At 38.5% G+C, this 18,827-nt stretch overlaps 1 protein-coding gene across 2 annotated transcripts; it reads left to right on the top strand.

Moving 5' to 3' along the window:
* Positions 1–7,941: 7,941 nt before the first annotated feature.
* On the top strand, positions 7,942–13,631 carry LOC110930222 (beta-amyrin synthase). 2 transcript variants are annotated; one of them, XR_004888706.1, is made up of 17 exons: positions 7,942–8,154; positions 8,248–8,433; positions 8,599–8,688; positions 8,771–8,968; positions 9,035–9,119; positions 9,217–9,383; positions 9,501–9,689; positions 9,761–9,874; positions 10,409–10,528; positions 11,148–11,270; positions 11,369–11,467; positions 11,564–11,647; positions 11,734–11,780; positions 11,864–12,007; positions 12,843–13,020; positions 13,115–13,276; positions 13,360–13,631. XR_004888706.1 is itself a non-coding variant. In XM_022173472.2 (17 exons), exons 1-17 carry the CDS (start codon positions 7,954–7,956, stop codon positions 13,471–13,473), a joined length of 2,274 nt encoding a protein of 757 aa, XP_022029164.1. In that variant the 5' UTR covers positions 7,942–7,953; the 3' UTR covers positions 13,474–13,631. The 2 variants fall into 2 exon arrangements, 1 of the variants encoding a protein (XP_022029164.1); XM_022173472.2 differs by having other exon boundaries at positions 11,591–11,647.
* The last annotated feature ends 5,196 nt before the right edge of the window (positions 13,632–18,827 follow it).

Here is an 18,827-nt window from a genome sequence, read left to right as displayed (position 1 = left end):
TTTTAAATTACAAAAATAGAATCACAGAAAAAGTTTGATCAAACAAATATGCAAAAAGACTGCAAAGTATCACACCACACACGGCATGGTTTTAAATTTAAACTGGCCTCGCGTTTAGGCCCATTTGTGTATTGGGCGCATGGACGGGTCACGGGCTTGGCCTGATAAAAAAACCCAGTTTGTGGATCACATTGATCGATTTTTAAATTCGTTTGGCGGGAAGCAACTAACTTTTTAGAAGTTTGTTTCAACTTTCTCAGATAATTAAAAAAAACAACAAAATTATATTTTTTAAATCATTATTTAAATATGTTTATGAGTGGCATTCTGTTTTTCATGAACGCGTACAACAAACTCCCTAAATGAGATCTTAATTATAAGGCAACTCGGCTGTAAACGAATCAAATGTAGTGAACTATTTGTGATTTTTTTTTTGTTGGGAAATGTGTGTATGTTCCTTTAATTATCAAATGAACGAAAACGAACAAGATGTATAAGGCCACCCGGGGTGGTCTGTGATGGAGGTGCCATCACGCGTGGAACAAAACAAAACACCGCCGCCACCCAATGTTATAACGCGTTGAATTTATCACGCTTTTTAGATGTTTGAGTGGTGAGTTATTTTTAAATGGAGATGGGTGTGTGGTGAGTGATGGACATTTCCACTAAAATCCAGTGATGGAATAATGATTGATGACATGACGGAACTTGATTGGAAGTTGTGAGTGAGTGATGAGTGATGACCACCCCTACCCCCCTTATACATGTCATTTTTTATTTGCCCTAATGTCTTGCTCGGTGTTTTTTTATGTTAAGCCGTCTTTCAAAAAATTGGGAATCGGATTAACGGGGGCTCAGATGAGTTGTTCATCATCACCGGCATAAAAAGCTGGCCGGCCGGGCTTAGATGAAGTTGTTTCCATCATCACAGCCACCTACAATCCAAAGCAACATTGAGTATTGATAAAGAAAGTGCTAATATAGAGTACCGGGTCAAGTCGAGTCACAGAAGGAGCGTATTCTAGGAAACCAAGTTGACCAGGTTGTCGAGTCAACGTTATGAAGCGCTTTAAGTTCTCCATCTAGCATGCAGTTCACATTGTTAAAGATTAAACAACATTTAACAAAAAAACCTTAACAAAATCTGATGCTGTAACGCGCTTAAACACAAAAACTATAACAAAAAAGCACATGTTTCCAAAGACTGCACTGCACTACAGTGGCGAATCGTGACCTTGCCAATGAAGCTTGGTGGGTTGGGCCTTCTCTCGGCCCGGGATGTGGCTGCCTATGCCTTTGTGGTTCCAGGTCTCAATCTTGGGAGTTGCAGGACCACATCTTACGTAACAGTGGGGTTGCTAACACTGACCCGGATTATGCGAGCGCCTTGGAACGCTTGCATGAATCTCTACCTGACTTTGATCTCGGCGGTTTCTCTAACAAGGACACCACCCCCAAAAAGCCACAGAAAACTTTGGCGAATGCCCTTTGTTGTCGAATCGCACAAATTTTGGGAGAAGATTTCCATTTGTCACCCCGCCAGAAAGCCGTCATTGAATACCTACAGAGGCCTCACGCTCAGGATTTCTTAACTGTTATTCCTATTGAAGGTTTGGGTCAACGTATGTCAGCGGTGGAGTACCGGTCAATCCTTAAGTACCGTTTGATGATCCCCATGTTCCCGAATGATGAAACTTGCCCAGTCTGCCGTAAAGCATGCCTGGATAAATTCGGGGAGCATGCGTTACACTTTAGAGAGTTGCCGGGGTTTAAGTATCGCCATGACTTTGTGCGAGACGCGTTAATGGATATTCTCAGACGAGCAGGGATCTCGGCGAAGAAAGAGGCACCAGTTAATTTTCTTACAGACCCGTCGGAGGGGAGATCCACCCTACGCCCAGCTGACGTGCTAGTTTTTGGTTGGGAGGGCGGGAAACATGCCTGTGTCGATCTCACAGGTGTATCCCCACTAGCCGGGTTCCGGGAAAATGGGTTTGTGGCGGGGCAAGCGGTACTGAAAGCAGAGTCAAAGAAGGTGGAAAAGCACGCGAAAGCTTGTGAGGATAATCAGCATGCCTTTTTCCCCTGGCGTTTGACACGTTTGGCTCCTTGGCACCGGAGGCAGTTCGGTTCTTGTCTAGAGTTCAGCGTGTGGTCCATAGCAACTTTTCGACCCCTCAGAGGCGGGGCTTTGTTTTTAGTAGATTAGGGTTTTCTCTTCAGAAAGGGATGGCGGCGCAGTTTGTTGCTCGTCTACCTGCTATCCTTATGTAATTTGCTCTGATGATTGGAATGAAATAAAAATTCTAATTTATATATATAAAAAAATAAAAATTATGAATTAACATATGAATTTGAGAATGAAATCAGTACTTACGAGTTTTCATTTCTAAGCCTCGTGACTTCATTTCTCAAAATACATAGTTGCTTATCATTTTATCAAACCTAAAACGTCTTAAGACATACGAACCCGAACATACTTATGAGTTTACACTTTACAAGGACAGGCGGTTTAAAGAATAACAAAACTCATATGACTCTTTTAATGTATACTTTTTTAGTACGAGTCACGGGTTGGGTCAGGCTGCCACAACGGAGCTAAAAGGACTGTAGTTACAATAAAGGAACAGCTCCAAGAACATATTACTCTAAAATAGAAACGGGCTCGTATTATGAATTTGAGTACAACTTGAATGATTTTTGAACGTTCGGCTTGCGGTGTGTGCATATAATGATTTTTGACTTCTCACACTTTTTAGGAGTTTTGGACTTTGTAGCCAACTAGTGTTATGCCCTGTCGGCCTTGCGGGCGGTAAGCAGAATATATCTCAGTTTGATAACATGTATGTCTGTGTTTCAGTTACTTGAACATACTACTCATAACACAATCTCAATAAAAACTACATTGAGAGATAGGTAAAAATATGCTCATCATAGAGTAACTTTATTAAAGTCACAGTAACAAGGGAAAAAAGCTAAAAGATGAAACACTAAAAGAAATAAAAGTAGAAGGACTAAACATCTAAGACAACCAAAGTTAAAGAAGAGGCACTAAACACATATGAACAAAGCAATAAAAAGGAAGTTTTTTTTAAAGAAACATGAGGGCTAAACACGTATATTAGTAAAGTTGAAGGTTTAAAAGCAAGATAAACAAGTCATGATCAATTACTAAAAGAAATAAAAGTATAAGGATTAAAATGTACACTACTAAAGTTAAATCAGAGAGACTAAACATGCATATAAACAAAGTTCACCAATAAAAATAAAACTTTTTTAAAAGCGGAGGGGGCTAAACACATATTTTAGCGAAGTTAAAGGTTCGAAAATAAAATACAAAAAGCCATAACCAATGAGGGGGCGTCAGGCAAGTGCCTGACACTATTCCCCCTCATGGTAAATGTAGTGTACACTATTCCCCCTCATGGTAAATGTAGTGTACATAAATGACTACATAAACTTTTTACACAATGCCTGTAAACTTCTCACATAATGCCTAAAGATTGAGAATATATACATATGTATATATAAAAAAAATACATTTTTATGCATTTTTTTAAGAAAATGTGTGGTCTGGGCCGGTTCTAACAATTCGTGTACCCTGTTCGAGCTCGAAAAAACGTGCCCTTAGACCTTAATGAAATTGAGTAATAGGAGGTCTAAACCTAATGACAATGGACTAATAACTAATCTAAACCTTAAAATTAGTTTTGTAAGTGAGCCTATGTTGGTGTTTTTATGGGTGTATACCCTATTATTTTTTTTTTCACATATACATACCAATTTTTTTAAAAAACGTTCATTCGAAATATCGGGTCCTGACCGGTGGTCCTCCCCACCCACCCTCAGGGCCGGCCATGGGTCTATCCAGAATTATTTTCAAGGTGGCTTGTTTACTCCCCTAGATTAGTGGTGCACAAATCGGGTTTTTTTAAAAACCAGTTCCGGGTATGGAACCGGGTTCGGGTAGGATCGGGTTTTACAAAATCGAGTTTTTTTAAAAACCGGGTCGGGTCCGGGTCCGGGTTTTCTACTAAAATTGTATACCCTATATACCCGGGTTCGGGTCGAGTTTTATAAAACCCGGGTATTATAATACCCTATTTCCGGGTTCGGATCCGGTTCGGGTATTCATCGAGTAGGGTTCGGGTATGCATCGGGTTGGGAAAAAACCCGCACCGGGTATTAATGCTTCTTTATATGTTTTAGTGGATGGTGCCTATTGAAATTTTAATGACATTTCTAAATTTAAATTCGATAGTGCTAGATCGAAAGAATAGTCCTGATTTGAATCCTTTTGGATTACATAAACAAGGGGAGTGATATTCCCCCAAAGCTTAAAAGCCCTCACGAAGCCCATAAGCTTAAACAGAAGTGGAATGTCTATAATTAGGTGTGTGTAATCATATTTTCAAAGATGCATCTACTTAAAACTAGAGGTAGCTATATAACTAGGTATAAAAATACCCAGTTCCGGGTATTTATAAAAACCGGTTCCGGGTATTTATAAAAACCGGGTTTCGGGTATAAACCAGGTATAAAAAACCCGGTTCCGGGTTCAGGTTTTAGATCAAATATGAATACCCGGTCCCTACCGTATGGGTCGGGTCGGGTTCAGGTTCGGGTATAGAAAACCCGGTTTTTATAATACCCGGTTCCGGGTTTTTTTTCCGGGTCCAGGTCCGGGTCCGGGTCCGGATTCGGGGTTTTTGTGCACCATTACTCTAGATGGGATGACCAAACCATCAACCCATTTGGGCCCGAACCCAATATGCCACCTTTAGGATGTTTTTACTTCACTACTTTGTTACCTTTATAAACCAAATATACCAATATATGGTTCTGTTTTTAGATACTTGGTTTATGTGATTACATATATGTTAAAAATATTGTATATAATATATGTGTAATAGTCAAATTATATATTTGTGTCATAAATAATTACATATATGTAAAAAACCAGCTTACATATGTGTAATTATAAAATTAAATATAAAAAATGAAAATTACTCTTAACATGTATGTAATCATAAAAATACATAATGAATGATAAAATTATCCTAAACATAAAATATATAAGTAAAAAGATTGTTTATTAGAAGTTCCGAGAGTTCTGTAAATATTTCAAATCGGGCCGGTTATCACCTTCCATACTGTAACATACACGTGAATTTTTTTAAAGCTGATCTAATACCAGGCCGGTTGGCCCATACCTGTTGGGCTTCGGGTATACCCATTCTATATATTTTAGGTTTCGGTATACCTGTCGAACTCGGGTTTTTCCATCCCTACGTGCATTGATACTACTTAAAAGTAATATAAATTTAATTTAGAAAAAATTCCAGTCCCATTTATTTTGTATTTTTGTGACGAGACAATCATATAAAGATAAAATTTTATTATAATTGAACAAACTCAATACGATTACAAACTAATGGTAGGTAGACGAGCAACAAGCTGCGCCGCTACCCCTTTCTGAATAGCAAACCCTACCCTGCTAAACACAAAATTCTGCCCCTTAACATGTGCGGTGTTACTGCTTACCACCTGTTGAAGCCGCTTAAGGAACCGCACCGCGTCAGGGGCGAGAGCGCCAAATGTATCGAAAGCGAACGGGACGAACACGTGCTGATTCTCGATGCAAGCTTTTTCGTGTTTAGCTACTTTGCCCGCCTCTGCCTTGGTAATCGCATGTCCCGCCACAAACCGGTGGTCCCTTAACCCAACGAGGGGGGACACACCTGTCAAATCGATACACGCGTGTTTCCCTCCTTCCCATCCAAAAACAAGAATGTCCGCGGGCCGTAGCGTAGATCTCCCTTCTAATGGATCAGTCAAGAAGTTCACCGGAGCTTCCTTTTTTGCCGAGATCCCTGCTTGCTTAAGGACATCATACAGCACATCTCGAACTAAATCATGTCGATACTTAAAGCCCGGTAATTCTTTGCAATGTACTGCATGCTCCCCAAAAGAATCCAAGCAACACTTCCGACATACAGGACACGGTTCATCAGCCGGGAACAGGGGTATCATTAAACGGTACTTGAGGATAGCCCGGTATTCCACAGCCGACATACATTGCCCTAAACCTTCGATAGGAACAACAGACAGGAAATCATATAATAAATGGCAAAATTGCTATTTGTTGGATAAATGATAGCCGTAGGAAATAGAATGGCTACGATCGATCGGTTGTGGGTGAGAACAACAGTCAGTACCCAGTTTAATATTTTTAACTAATATTGCAATAAAACCGATATAAACACATTACACGCTGTTTATGTTTAAGGAATATAATTAAAATAAACACATTAAACGAATAACATAGAAAAAACGTGACGAGCTTCATGTGTTACATGATGAACCACCACCAACGGATAATTTATTTAAAATTTAAAGTTAAAATATATGGAGGGATTAAGAAGAGGATAGCGATGGCGAGTTGCTATTTAGTAACAACGGTTCGTATTTACTAATTTTCAAACGAAAATATCCATGGATCCTCTATTTTTTACGACCACAATTATCCTATATATTATCCTATATATTAATAATACAATATTATGAATAGTACTTTTTATATTAAGTTGGATAAGTCTGGTGTAAAACGGTATTGGTATCCAGTGGCGGAGCTTGACCAAAAGTTTCGAGTGGGCGTAAAGTGATGGGACCCAAAAATTAATTTTTTCCTATCGTTATGTTTCGGGTCGGGTTGGCTATTCGATTCTAGTCGGGTCAAATAATAATAGTTCCAAATAAAACAAAGTGTATACTTACCAAACTACCCATCATTTATATACAAAGTTTATAAATATTTAGGATATACAATTTAGGAAAAATAATCCGGGGGGGGGGGGGGGGTGGATCCTATATAATTTTAAAATTTTCGGACGAAAAATCGAAACTTATACACTTCTAACTGAAACATTAGGGTGGCGGGTGCACCCCCGGACACCCACTATACTTCGCCCCTGCTGGTATCGAAGATACTGGTACGCCCCGGTTCGGTATCATTAGTGCATTTTATGTTATAATAATTTTTAAATTTGTATTACGGGTCGGGATAAACTTGGTGTCAACCGGTACTGGTATCGAAAATACCGGTACGCTCCGGTTTGTTAATGTAAAACTTATTTGAAAAATCAGGGTGGGGTTAGTGGCGGACCTTGAACGATAAATGGGGTTTGGGGGGGGGGGGGGGGCACACTCTTAAAAATCCATATTTTACACTACAAAAAACAATCTGTAAAATTAACACTACAAGCGAAAAAACAATGCAGGCCGGGGCACCCTCGGGCCACCAATAACCTCCGCCACTGGCTTTCGAAGCCATTGTTCTGTTTTAACTCCACTTAATGTCTTGTGTTTTTGTTTTGTTTGTTCCTGAAGTTTTTTTTTGTGCCTGCTGTTCCCAGTGCTTTAAAAAAAAGCTAGTAAACAAACACATACTTTTGTAAAGAACAAACACAAACGATTGAGAAGACTTGTTCGTTTAAGTGTTTGTTCATGTACAATACACTTAAATGAACGAATACAAAGCGTCAAAGCTGATTTACATCCGTTTACAACCTTAATAATGGTCACCTGTACTCCTAAATACAAAGGCCATATACACATTCAGTTGCATTGTCCAAAATTCTAGGAAATGAAACCAAGATTAGCAATGAAATCATAATGATTTGCGGAAATTTACAACATCGTTCTGTATAAATTCATTTCAGACAGATGTAAATTATGCAATTACATATGAAGTTATGGCACCTTGCTGTATATATTTTCATAACTGACTATGCACATACCAAAGAATTAAAAAAAAAAAAAAAAAACATTTTTTTAATCACATTATTATAGTGACATAAAATTGTGAGGCCTACAGTCTATGGTTTATCAACCACAAAAACAGATAGTATAAATGAAACAAGTGTTTTGTTGTGTGTATTCACTTGCACAAAGATGTGGAGATTAAAAATAGCACAAGGGGGCAATAACCCATACCTGTATAGCACAAACAACTTTGTCGGGAGACAAATATGGGAGTTTGATCCGAATTATGGAAGTCCAGAAGAACATGCTGAGGTGGAACAAGCCCGTGAGCATTTCTGGAAACATAGACATGAAGTTAAGCCTAATAGTGATCTTCTTTGGCGGATGCAGGTGATCACGGTCCCTGCTTCATACAAGTTAATAATTATATTTCGGTTATGAATGTATTAGTAATATAATATGTTGTATATTGGTATTATGCAGTTTTTACGAGAGAAGCAATTTGAACAAACGATACCCCAAGTGAAAATAGAGGACGGTGAAGAAATATCGTATGAAAAAGCTACAACCACATTGAAGAGAGCGGTTAATTTCTTTGCAGCCTTGCAGGCCGACGATGGCCATTGGCCAGCTGAAATTGCTGGCCCTCAGTATTTTATGCAGCCCTTGGTAAGATCAAAACATAATTTGCTCAAAATTTATATTTATATTTTAGTTAGTTTTTTTTTTTTTTTTTTTTTTTTTTACACCTGATCTGTTATAGATAACACATAATCCTAACTAACTCATTCAGGTCAACAAAATTATTATATTTGACAAATCAATAAATTGCAGGTAATGTGTGTGTATATCACAGGGCACCTTAACAGTGTTTTCCCACCAGAATATCAAAAAGAAATTCTACGGTCTTTATACACTCATCAGGTACGTACTATCATAATTAACATTATGCATTAATAACCGACATTTGTGAAGGCATTAACAAACGGTCACGTGGAATGAACAGAACGAAGACGGTGGGTGGGGATTTCACATAGAGGGTCACAGCACAATGTTCTGCACCGCCCTTAGTTACATTTGTATGCGTCTTTTAGGAGAAGGGCCTGATGGTGGTCTGAATGGTGCATGCACCAAAGCCCGCAAATGGATTCTTGATCATGGCAGTGTTACATACATTCCATCATGGGGCAAAACATGGCTTTCTGTAAGACATTTTCATAATCTTATTTATTACCTTGACTATTTATAAACCAAATATAGCTGGTTTTAGATACTTGGTTTATGTGAGTGGGCTGGAAGCAACCCAATGCCCCCTGAGTTCTGGATCCTTCCTTCTTTCCTACCTATGCATCCAGGTTAGTTCTCTAGTACCAAATGTATTGAAACAATATAGATAACAATGATTATAATGTTATCAATCATTTTCTATTAATATATTTTTCTTAAATGCAGCAAAAATGTGGTGCTACTGTCGGATGGTATACATGCCAATGTCGTACCTATACGGTAAAAGATTTGTGGGTCCTATTACTCCATTGATTCTGCAACTTAGAGAAGAACTTTATGCACAACCCTATGAAGAAATCAAATGGAGAAGCATAAGACATTTGTGCGCAAAGGTGAACTTTTTAACGTTCGTTCACTCCAAGGACTGTATGTAATATGACCTTACTACAAGGCCATCCATGTAACTAAGTCAACATGTAATAATTTGCCGACCCAACTTATAATTTCAGGAAGATCTATATTATCCTCATCCGTTACTACAAGATTTAATGTGGGACAGTCTCTATATTTTGACTGAGCCTTTGTTGAATCGCTGGCCATTTAACAAACTGCGTGAGAGAGCACTCCAAACAACAATGAGGCATATCCATTATGAAGATGAAAACAGCAGATATATCACAATTGGTTGTGTAGAAAAGGTACATGATTTAATAAAAATATGAATAAACTATGTTCAAAACTTATTCATGGGTTGACATTTGATGTTCAGTCACTGTGCATGCTTGCATGCTGGGTCGAGGATCCGGATGGTGTTTGTTACAAAAAGCACCTTGCTCGAGTCCCGGATTATCTTTGGGTTGCTGAAGATGGGATGAAAATGCAGGTCACTTGTCCTACAAAAACACTCTCAAAAGATGATTTTTATATTAATCCAAACGTATTTCAATATATGTTTTGTGGGTCAAGTTATTCTACAAAGGCTTCTAATTGTAAGAAGTGTAAGAAGGATTTATAGAGTGACAAGTGTCCAATAAGCTAAAACTAAACCCACTACATCACCACCAAAAACCTAAACACCCACCCCCACCCCACCCCACCCCACCACCACCCAAAAACCTAACCCCCCCCCCCCCAACCCCCAAAAACCTAAAAAAAAAATCTAAAAAAAACTAAACACCCACCCCACCCAAAAACCTAAACCCCCACCCCTCACGATGTGGGGGGTGGTAGAGGATGTTTAAGGATTTTTTTTTTTTTTTTTTTTTTTTTTTTTTTTGTAGTGGGGTTTTTTTGTGTAGTGGGTTTTTTTAGGTTATTGGACACTTGTCACTCTATAAATCCTTCTTACACTTCTTACAATTAGGATCCTTTATATTTGATCCTAATCCTATGTTTTGAATTGTTAATCATTCTACAGAGTTTTGGGAGTCAAGAGTGGGATGCTGGCTTTGGAATTCAAGCTCTGTTGGCTAGTGGTTTTACCGATGAAATTGGCCCTACTTTGAAGAAAGGACATGAATTCATTAAAGCTTCACAGGTCTCTTACAATCTGATGTATTATTTGCAACTTTATTTTTAAATAAAAGATAGAATCGTTCAGAAGGCTAATCTTCAAAGTTTATCGATTGAGACAGCGGCAGGCCCAACTAAAGACATTTTTAATGGATTAATCCAGAAGTAGTCTTAAGCCCCCGCATTGCGGTGCTGGGGGTGTAAAAGCATGCTACCAGTGTTGCGGGTTGGGGGCGTAAAACCATGCTAAATAGCAACCAAACGACGACAAAAACCAGAAAAAACACGTATTATAAAAACACGAATTTCTAACACCAAGTGACGTAAAACATAGATGGAGTCGAATTTATACCGACACATATTAGAAAGTCGAGAGGGTAAATAAATCCAAAGGACCAAATGTGACCACCAAACTCCGTGCTAAGTAGCAACCAAATGACGACCAAATCCGGAAAAACGTAAAATAAAAAGTAATAAAAAAAACTTAACTCATTTACGTTTTGTGGCAAATTATAAAAAACCAAAGTTTTGTTACAAAAATGAAAACCCTAAAGTTCACCATGCAAAAAAAAGGACAAAAGAGTTGCTATTCCTCTCCATGTTATGAATTAATATATAGAAATTTATTAAATACTCCTGTGCAGGTTAAGGACAATCCTTCTGGAGACTTTAAAAGCATGTACAGACATATTTCTAAAGGATCATGGACCTTTTCGGATCAAGATCATGGATGGCAAGTTTCAGACTGTACTGCTGAAGGATTAAAGGTATATTTATACGATTTCTATGAAAAAATAGTCATCACAAAATTCAAAAAGACCACTGTTTATGATCTACTTACTGTCTTTCTATACTCTATCCCCAGTGTTGCCTCCTATTGTCAACTATGCCACCAGAAATCGTCGGTGAAAAAATGAATCCTGAGCAACTGTATGATGCTGTCAACGTAATGCTTTCCTTACAGGTTAGTCAATGTACAATGAAACTTAAAATGTATCAAATTCATAATATAAAAATTCTTAACAAAACATTCTAAATCATCAAATGTGATCTTAACAAGTTCTGTTCGACTGCGATGATAATGTAGAGCAAAAATGGTGGATTAGCCGCGTGGGAACCAGCAGGAGCATCAGACTGGCTGGAGGTATATATCTAAGTCAAAAAGAGAAAATATTGTTATTTAAGATGCACAAATTTGATATGCATTCCAATTTTTTTTTTTCGTTATAGATTCTCAATCCTACAGAATTCTTTGCTGACATCGTCATTGAGCACGAGTAAGACTTCAATATAACTTACCATTAATATATATGACATATAATATATACATCAAACTTCTCACAAAAAAAAAGTTGACTAGGTATGTTGAGTGCACAGCATCAGCAATGCAGGCCTTAGTTTTGTTTAAGAAGTTATACCCCATGCATAGGAGAAAAGAGATTGAAAACTTTCTTATTGGTGCAAGTGGATACCTAGAGAAAGTACAGATGCAAGATGGCTCATGGTTTGTTCCTGCCTTTTACATAGAAATACAACTGTAACCAGAGGCGGCATAAATGGGTGGTTCGGCCAACGGGTTAAAAACGGAACCGGGTGGGCCGGGTTGCCCTCAAAACACTTTGTCCACAATTTTGTTCACTAAAATTCAAATGTCAAATATGATTATAAAAGTTATATCATTTCAGGAACAATCTAATTTTTTAAAGAGTAAAATGCCATTTTCGTCCCTGATGTTTGGCCAGATTTGCGACTTTGGTCCAAAAGTTTGTTTTTCCACATCTGAATCCAAAAGGTTTGAAATCTTGTCATTTTCATCCAGCTATTTAACTGCATCCATTTTTCTCTGTTAAATCAGGGGTATTTCCGTCTTTTTTTGTTAACTTAAAAGGACATCGGTCTTTTTCAGGGGGTATTCGGTCTTTTTACATAAAGTGAAAAAAGACCGAATTGCCCTTTAAGTTAACAAAAGAGATGGTAATACCCCCGGCTTAACAGAGAAAAATGATGGAGTTAACGAGCCGGATGAAAATGACAAGATTTCAAACCTTTTGGATCCAGATGCGTAAACAAACCTTTGGACAAAAGTCACATAACTAGTCAAATCTCAGGGATGAAAATAACATTTTACTCCTTTTGAAAGTTATGAGGTTGCATGCATTAAAAAAATTCTGACCCGTTTGACCCACTTCCTTCAAAACTAATTCTAACTACTTGTTTGACCTGTTGGAGATCAGACGTACTCCAAATCGACCCATTCACGAGTATATGAGTCAAAACTGCCACCTCTAGTTGGAACCAGTTTTTCTTATTTTGTTAACATGAGAAGCTGTGGTAATTAGGTATGGAAACTGGGGTATTTGTTTTACATACGGAACCTGGTTTGCCCTTGGAGGACTAGCAGCAGCAGGAAAGACATATGAGAACTGTCTCGCGGTTCATAAAGGCGTCAAATTCCTGTTGGAAACACAGATGGAGGACGGTGGGTGGGGAGAAAGCTACAAATCCTGCCCAGAAAAGGTAACACCGCAACATAAATATTGTTTAACGAAGCAAATAATAAATAAATCACAAAATGTTTAACCAAATTTCTCTATGGTTACTCAACAAACAGAAATATATACCCTTGGAAGGTGGGTCGAATCTGGTGCACACTGCATGGGCAATGATGGGACTTATTCATGCTCGACAGATGGAGAGAGATGCAACACCCCTACACAAAGCCGCCAAGTTGTTGATTAACTCTCAGTTGGAAACTGGTGATTTCCCGCAACAGGTAATTATATAATAAAAGAAGTTGTTAATCAAATTTAAATAACAGTTTATATAACTTTTATGATAACAAAATACTTAATGCAGGAAATAACTGGAGTATTCATGAAGAACTGCATGCTACACTATCCACTCTACAAGAATATATATCCAATGTGGGCTCTAGCCGAATATCGCAAGCATGTGCTGACGCAACTCTAAGGGATCAAGAACCATCAAGCCAGTGATGCATTTAAATGTTGATGAGGTGATGGTCAAGATCCATTACCCAAAATAAATAAATGGGTTGTTCGGAATAATATGATGTTGTTGTGTACTATGTGGCCATGTGCTTTGTGAGTTTATATTTGTGATGATCATACACAATATGTAAACAGTGACAAGATAAAACTATAGAATAACAGGTTCAAAAGAACAAAATAAGCTTACAAACAAGTAATGAACATAGTTGAATATGACACAAACTCATCTTCTAATAGAACGTAAGGATTGTATTATTGATTTGAATAATGATTACAAGAATGTTATATATATAGAACATAAAGATACACTTTAGCACCACTAAATATAATGATATATAAAACTAATCTTTAACTTAATTATATGTGTTGGATCAGTTCTGTTTATACATGAAGGAAAACATTGAAACATACCTGTTATAGCAGACAGTGCGTTGGAGAATCCAGTAATGGAGTTCGACATGCTTGTCATCATGATCTGGTTCCTCCTTAGGGTGCTGACTAATGATGGGGACTTAGAAAACCGAAAAGGGATATCGGCTAGGAGAGGAGGTCGAACGTAATGATGTTATGGCTAATGGGGTGTGTGTAATTGTGTAACTGAGTAACCCCTTAACCTCCACATAATTCTCCTTATATAAGCACCCTGGAGGAAACCTAATTAGTTAATAAGGGTAATATGGTCCATCAACAATTACCAACTAATTATTTAATAGGTTATAATATATTTTGATCTCTATAATGTAAATGATTATGATGGCTATAGATTAAATATCAATACGTAATATATTTAATCTTACATTCTCCCACTTAGCCGAGTAATCATTTACTATGAGTATTAGATAAGCCTGATCAGGAGTTAACACTCATTTTAGCCTTAAACAAGTACTATAGCAGAAAAATACAGCCGTTGAATCATTATGCGACTCAGGACCCCCATTAATCATACTATAGCCTTAATTTAAAACCTAATCGTCATGATCAAAATACGCGTAAGCCCTTTGTTTGACTTGTAACTTTATTTGTCTATATGCCATTATACCGGTTGAACATATTCTAAGAGACATACAAAATCAAACTGAGGGAATTTCATTAATCATAAACATAAGCTAGTACAATATGCTCAAATAAGGTCTTTACTAAATCCCATATTCCGAACATGTTCTTCATAAACCTTAGGAGGGAGACCTTTAGTCATCGGATCCGCAAGCATATCCTTAGTACTAATATACTCGATACAAAGATTATTTTCCTCAACTTGTTCACGTACAAATAGATATTTTGTATCGAGATATAAACCAGCTCCAGTCGAACTGTTACTGTTCAAGAAACTAACGGCAGCTGAATTATCACAGTAAAGCTTCAATGGTCTAGAAATGGAATTAACAATTTTGAGTCCATTGACCAGGTTTCTAAGCAACATTCCATGACAAGTTGCGTTATAAACAACAATGTACTCTGCCATTATTGTGGAAGTTGTGGTCAACTGTTGTTTATGACTCTTCCAAGAGATAGGGCCGCCTGCTAACATAAAGATATAGCCCGAAGTGGATTTCTTGTCATCTTTGCATTTGGCAAAGTCAGAATCAGAATAGCCCACCACTTCTAAATGATCGCTTCTTCTATAAGTCAGTTTATAGTCTTTCGTCCCTTGCAGATATCGAAGTACCTTCTTAGCTGCTTTCCAGTGATCTAGGCCAGGATTAGTCTGATAACGGCGAAGCATTCCAGCAATATAAGCGATATCTGGACGAGTACATACTTGAGCATACATCAAGCTCCCGACTACTGACGCGTAAGGTATCTGGCTCATTTGCTCCTTCTCAACCTCTGTTGTCGGACACTAGAATGAACCGAAAACATCTCCCTTAACTACTGGAGCGACGGAGGGTTTGCACTGTTGCATGTTATACCGTGTAAGGACACGATCTATGTAAGCCTTCTGGGACAATCCTAAGATCCCCTTGTGTCTATCTCGGTGGATTTCGATGCCAGTGACGTAAGAAGCATCTCCGAGATCCTTCATGTCGAAGTTATGCGAAAGTAACCGTTTCGACTCATGCAACATGTCTAAACTATTACTTGCCAATAGAATATCATCTACATAAAGGACAAGTATAGTAAAGTTACTCCCACTCATCTTGAGGTAGGTGCATTGATCCACTTGATTCTTCATAAAACCTTGCCTCTTCATGACTTCATCAAACTTGAGGTACCACTAACGTGATGCTTGTTTTAACCCGTAAATGGATTTCTTCAACTTACAGACTAGATGCTCCTGACCTTCAGGTTTAAAGTCTTCAGGTTGTTTCATGTAAACATCTTCGTCCAAATCTCCGTTAAGGAAAGCGGTTTTAACGTCCATCTGATGCAGCTCTAAATCGAAATGAGCTACTAGGGCCATGACGATCCTTAATGAATCTTTACGAGAGACAGGTGAAAACGTCTCTTGATAATCAATTCCCTCTTTCTGAGTGTAGCCCTTTGCAACCAATCTCGCTTTGTAGCGTTCAACGTTCCCATTTGGATCCAGTTTTGTTTTGAACACCCATTTGCATCCTACGGGTTTGACTCCGTTGGGTAATTCTACCAAATCCCAAACGTCATTTTTTCTTCATGGATTCAAGCTCATCAATCATCGCTTTATTCCATTCAGAAGACTGATCACTGCTAATGGCTTCATTGTAAGAGATAGGATCATTGAGCTTTCTGGGATCCATTTCAGTCAGGTAGGTAACATAATCATCCCAATTAGTAGGCCTTCTTTGCCTAGATGACCTCCTGAGTGGATTATCGGGTACAGCGTTTTCTTGGTTATGAGCGTTTGATGTGCCTTCGTCATGAGGTATAATGGGTTCTGATTGTAGAGGTGAATTTGGAGTTGGTGCAGTAGCTTCAGGAACAGTAGTTGCATTGGGTACAAGAGGAGTAATCGGAGTAATGGTAAGCGACGAGTCTCTCCCCCCCGCGTCTTGTACTTCTTGCAATTCTTCGTAAGGGTTGGTACTGCTCCCACTGACCTTGAAATCCTCCAGGAACGCGGCACGCTTGGTTTCAACAATACGGGTGACATGGGAAGGACAATAGAAACGATAACCCTTAGAGTTCTCAGGATACCCGATAAAGAAACAGGTAACAGTTTTAGGGTCAAGTTTCCTTAGGAAAGGATTGTAAAGTTTTGCTTCAGCAATGCAGCCCCATACTTTCATATATTTAAGACTCGGTTTCCTTCCTGTCCAAAGTTCATAAGGAGTTTTAGGGACAGACTTAGAAGGAACTCTATTGAGTATATGAACAGCTGCTTTTAATGCTTCAGTCCAGAGGAATAATGGTAAATTAGTGTTGGCTAACATACTGCGCACCATGTTCATAAGGGTACGGTTTCTTCTTTCAGCGACACCGTTCTGCTGAGGTGTACCAGGCATGGTGTATTGGTTCACAATCCCCTGGCCCTTACAAAACTCATAAAATGGACCAGGAGCTTGACCCATATCAGTATGTCTTCCATAATATTCACCGCCTCTATCTGATCTCACAACTTTAATCTGACGATCTAATTGCTTTTCAACTTCAGCCTTATAATCTTTAAAAGTTGTAAGAGATTCAGATTTCTCCTTAATAAGATACAAGTACATGTAACGAGAATAATCGTCAATGAAAGTGATAAATGAAGTATGTCCTGTTATGCCAGCGATTTGGTAGGGACCACTAATGTCAGTGTGAATGAGTTCTAATAAATTAGAACTCCGAGTGGCACCTTTCTTATTCGCTAATGTCATTTTACCTTTAAGACATTTGACACATGTTCCAAAATCAGAGAAATCGAGAGGAGGTAAGACTTCATCCTTTACGAGACGATTTAATCGTTCTTTTGAAATGTGGCCTAAACGTTGATGCCACAACATGGATGAAGTCTCTAAGTCTCGTTTCTCTTCCATCTTTGTGAGTGATTCATTAATGTTATATGACAACAAAGATTTGGAAAAGTTATCTTCTAGTTCTAATCTATAGAGACCACCATCCAGAACACCAGTACCATAAAGAACAGAATCATAGAGGATAGAGAGTTTGCGATAACCATGGGAAACAATAAAACCGTCCATGTCTAACTTTGGTCCTGATACAAGGTTCCGAGTTACCTTAGGAACATATAAGGTATCATAAAGTTTAATACATAAACCCGTTTTCATAACTAATTGTAATGTTCCAATGGCCTTCACTTCTAATTCTCGATCATCCCCAACCTTAAGCGTTCTTTGGTTTCTTTCCAGCTTCCGGATTGAAAGGAATCCCTGAGTAGAATTGGTAACATGAACCATAGAACCAGAATCAAACCACCAAGAATTAGCAGGAACACTTAAATTATAGGACTCAAGTATCATAAAATAATCGTTACCTTTCTTAGCCAGCCACTCCTTAAAGTCAGGGCATTCCTTCTACATGTGTCCTGTCTTTTTACAGAACTTGCAGCGGATACTGCCTAAGGAGTTCTTAGAGCTGGAAGGTGTACTTGTATTATGATTAGGATTAGGCATTTGGACTTTTGAAGCATCCTTCCTCTGATAATTGTTCTTCCTTTTCTTAGGATTGGAAGTAGTGAAGTTTGCAACATCAGTATGGCGATCCATCCTCATACGCTCTTCCTCCTGCACGCACATAGTGACCAGTTCACTCATTGTCCATTTGTCCTTCTGAGTGTTGTAATTGATCTTGAATGCTTCAAAGGACGAAGGAAGCGAAGTAATGATGAAATGAACAAGGAAACCATCACTGATTTCCATTTCCAGCCCCTTCAGCTTATTGGCCATGTCATTCATCATCATGATGTGCTCGCGAATGCCGCTCCTCCCATCATACTTAGTTGTCACCAGCTTGAGAATAAGGGTACTAGCGTGTGCTTTAGACGTCCCCTTGAACTGCGCCTCCACAGAAGCCAAGTAGGTTTTAGCATCTTCAGAATCAGGAATAGCTCCCCTGATAGCATTGCTTATGGACTGCTTCATAAACATGAGACACATGCGGTTACACCTAGTCCACTTTTCATGAAGTATCTGCTCAGCAGCAGTACTCTGAGTGGTAAGGTCCGCTGGCTTATTCTCCCTTAAAGCATAATCAAAATCCAGCAGCCCAAGCGTAAGCATGAGAGCATCCTTCCATGCAGCAAAGTTATCACCAGTCAAAGATGGAATCCCCTAATTGGGCGCTGATAGTGGAAATAAGATGAGCAAGTTATGATACTAAGGAAGAAGTCCTAATGTGATCTAAGGGCACGTTAAACTAAGGCGGGCATAAATAATGACCATTTTACGTTATGAA

This window comes from Helianthus annuus, chromosome 3, assembly GCF_002127325.2.
Source record: "Helianthus annuus cultivar XRQ/B chromosome 3, HanXRQr2.0-SUNRISE, whole genome shotgun sequence".
NCBI lineage: Eukaryota > Viridiplantae > Streptophyta > Magnoliopsida > Asterales > Asteraceae > Helianthus > Helianthus annuus.
Note: the sequence above shows the minus strand (reverse complement) of the source record. Positions and strands in the feature narration are given on the sequence as shown.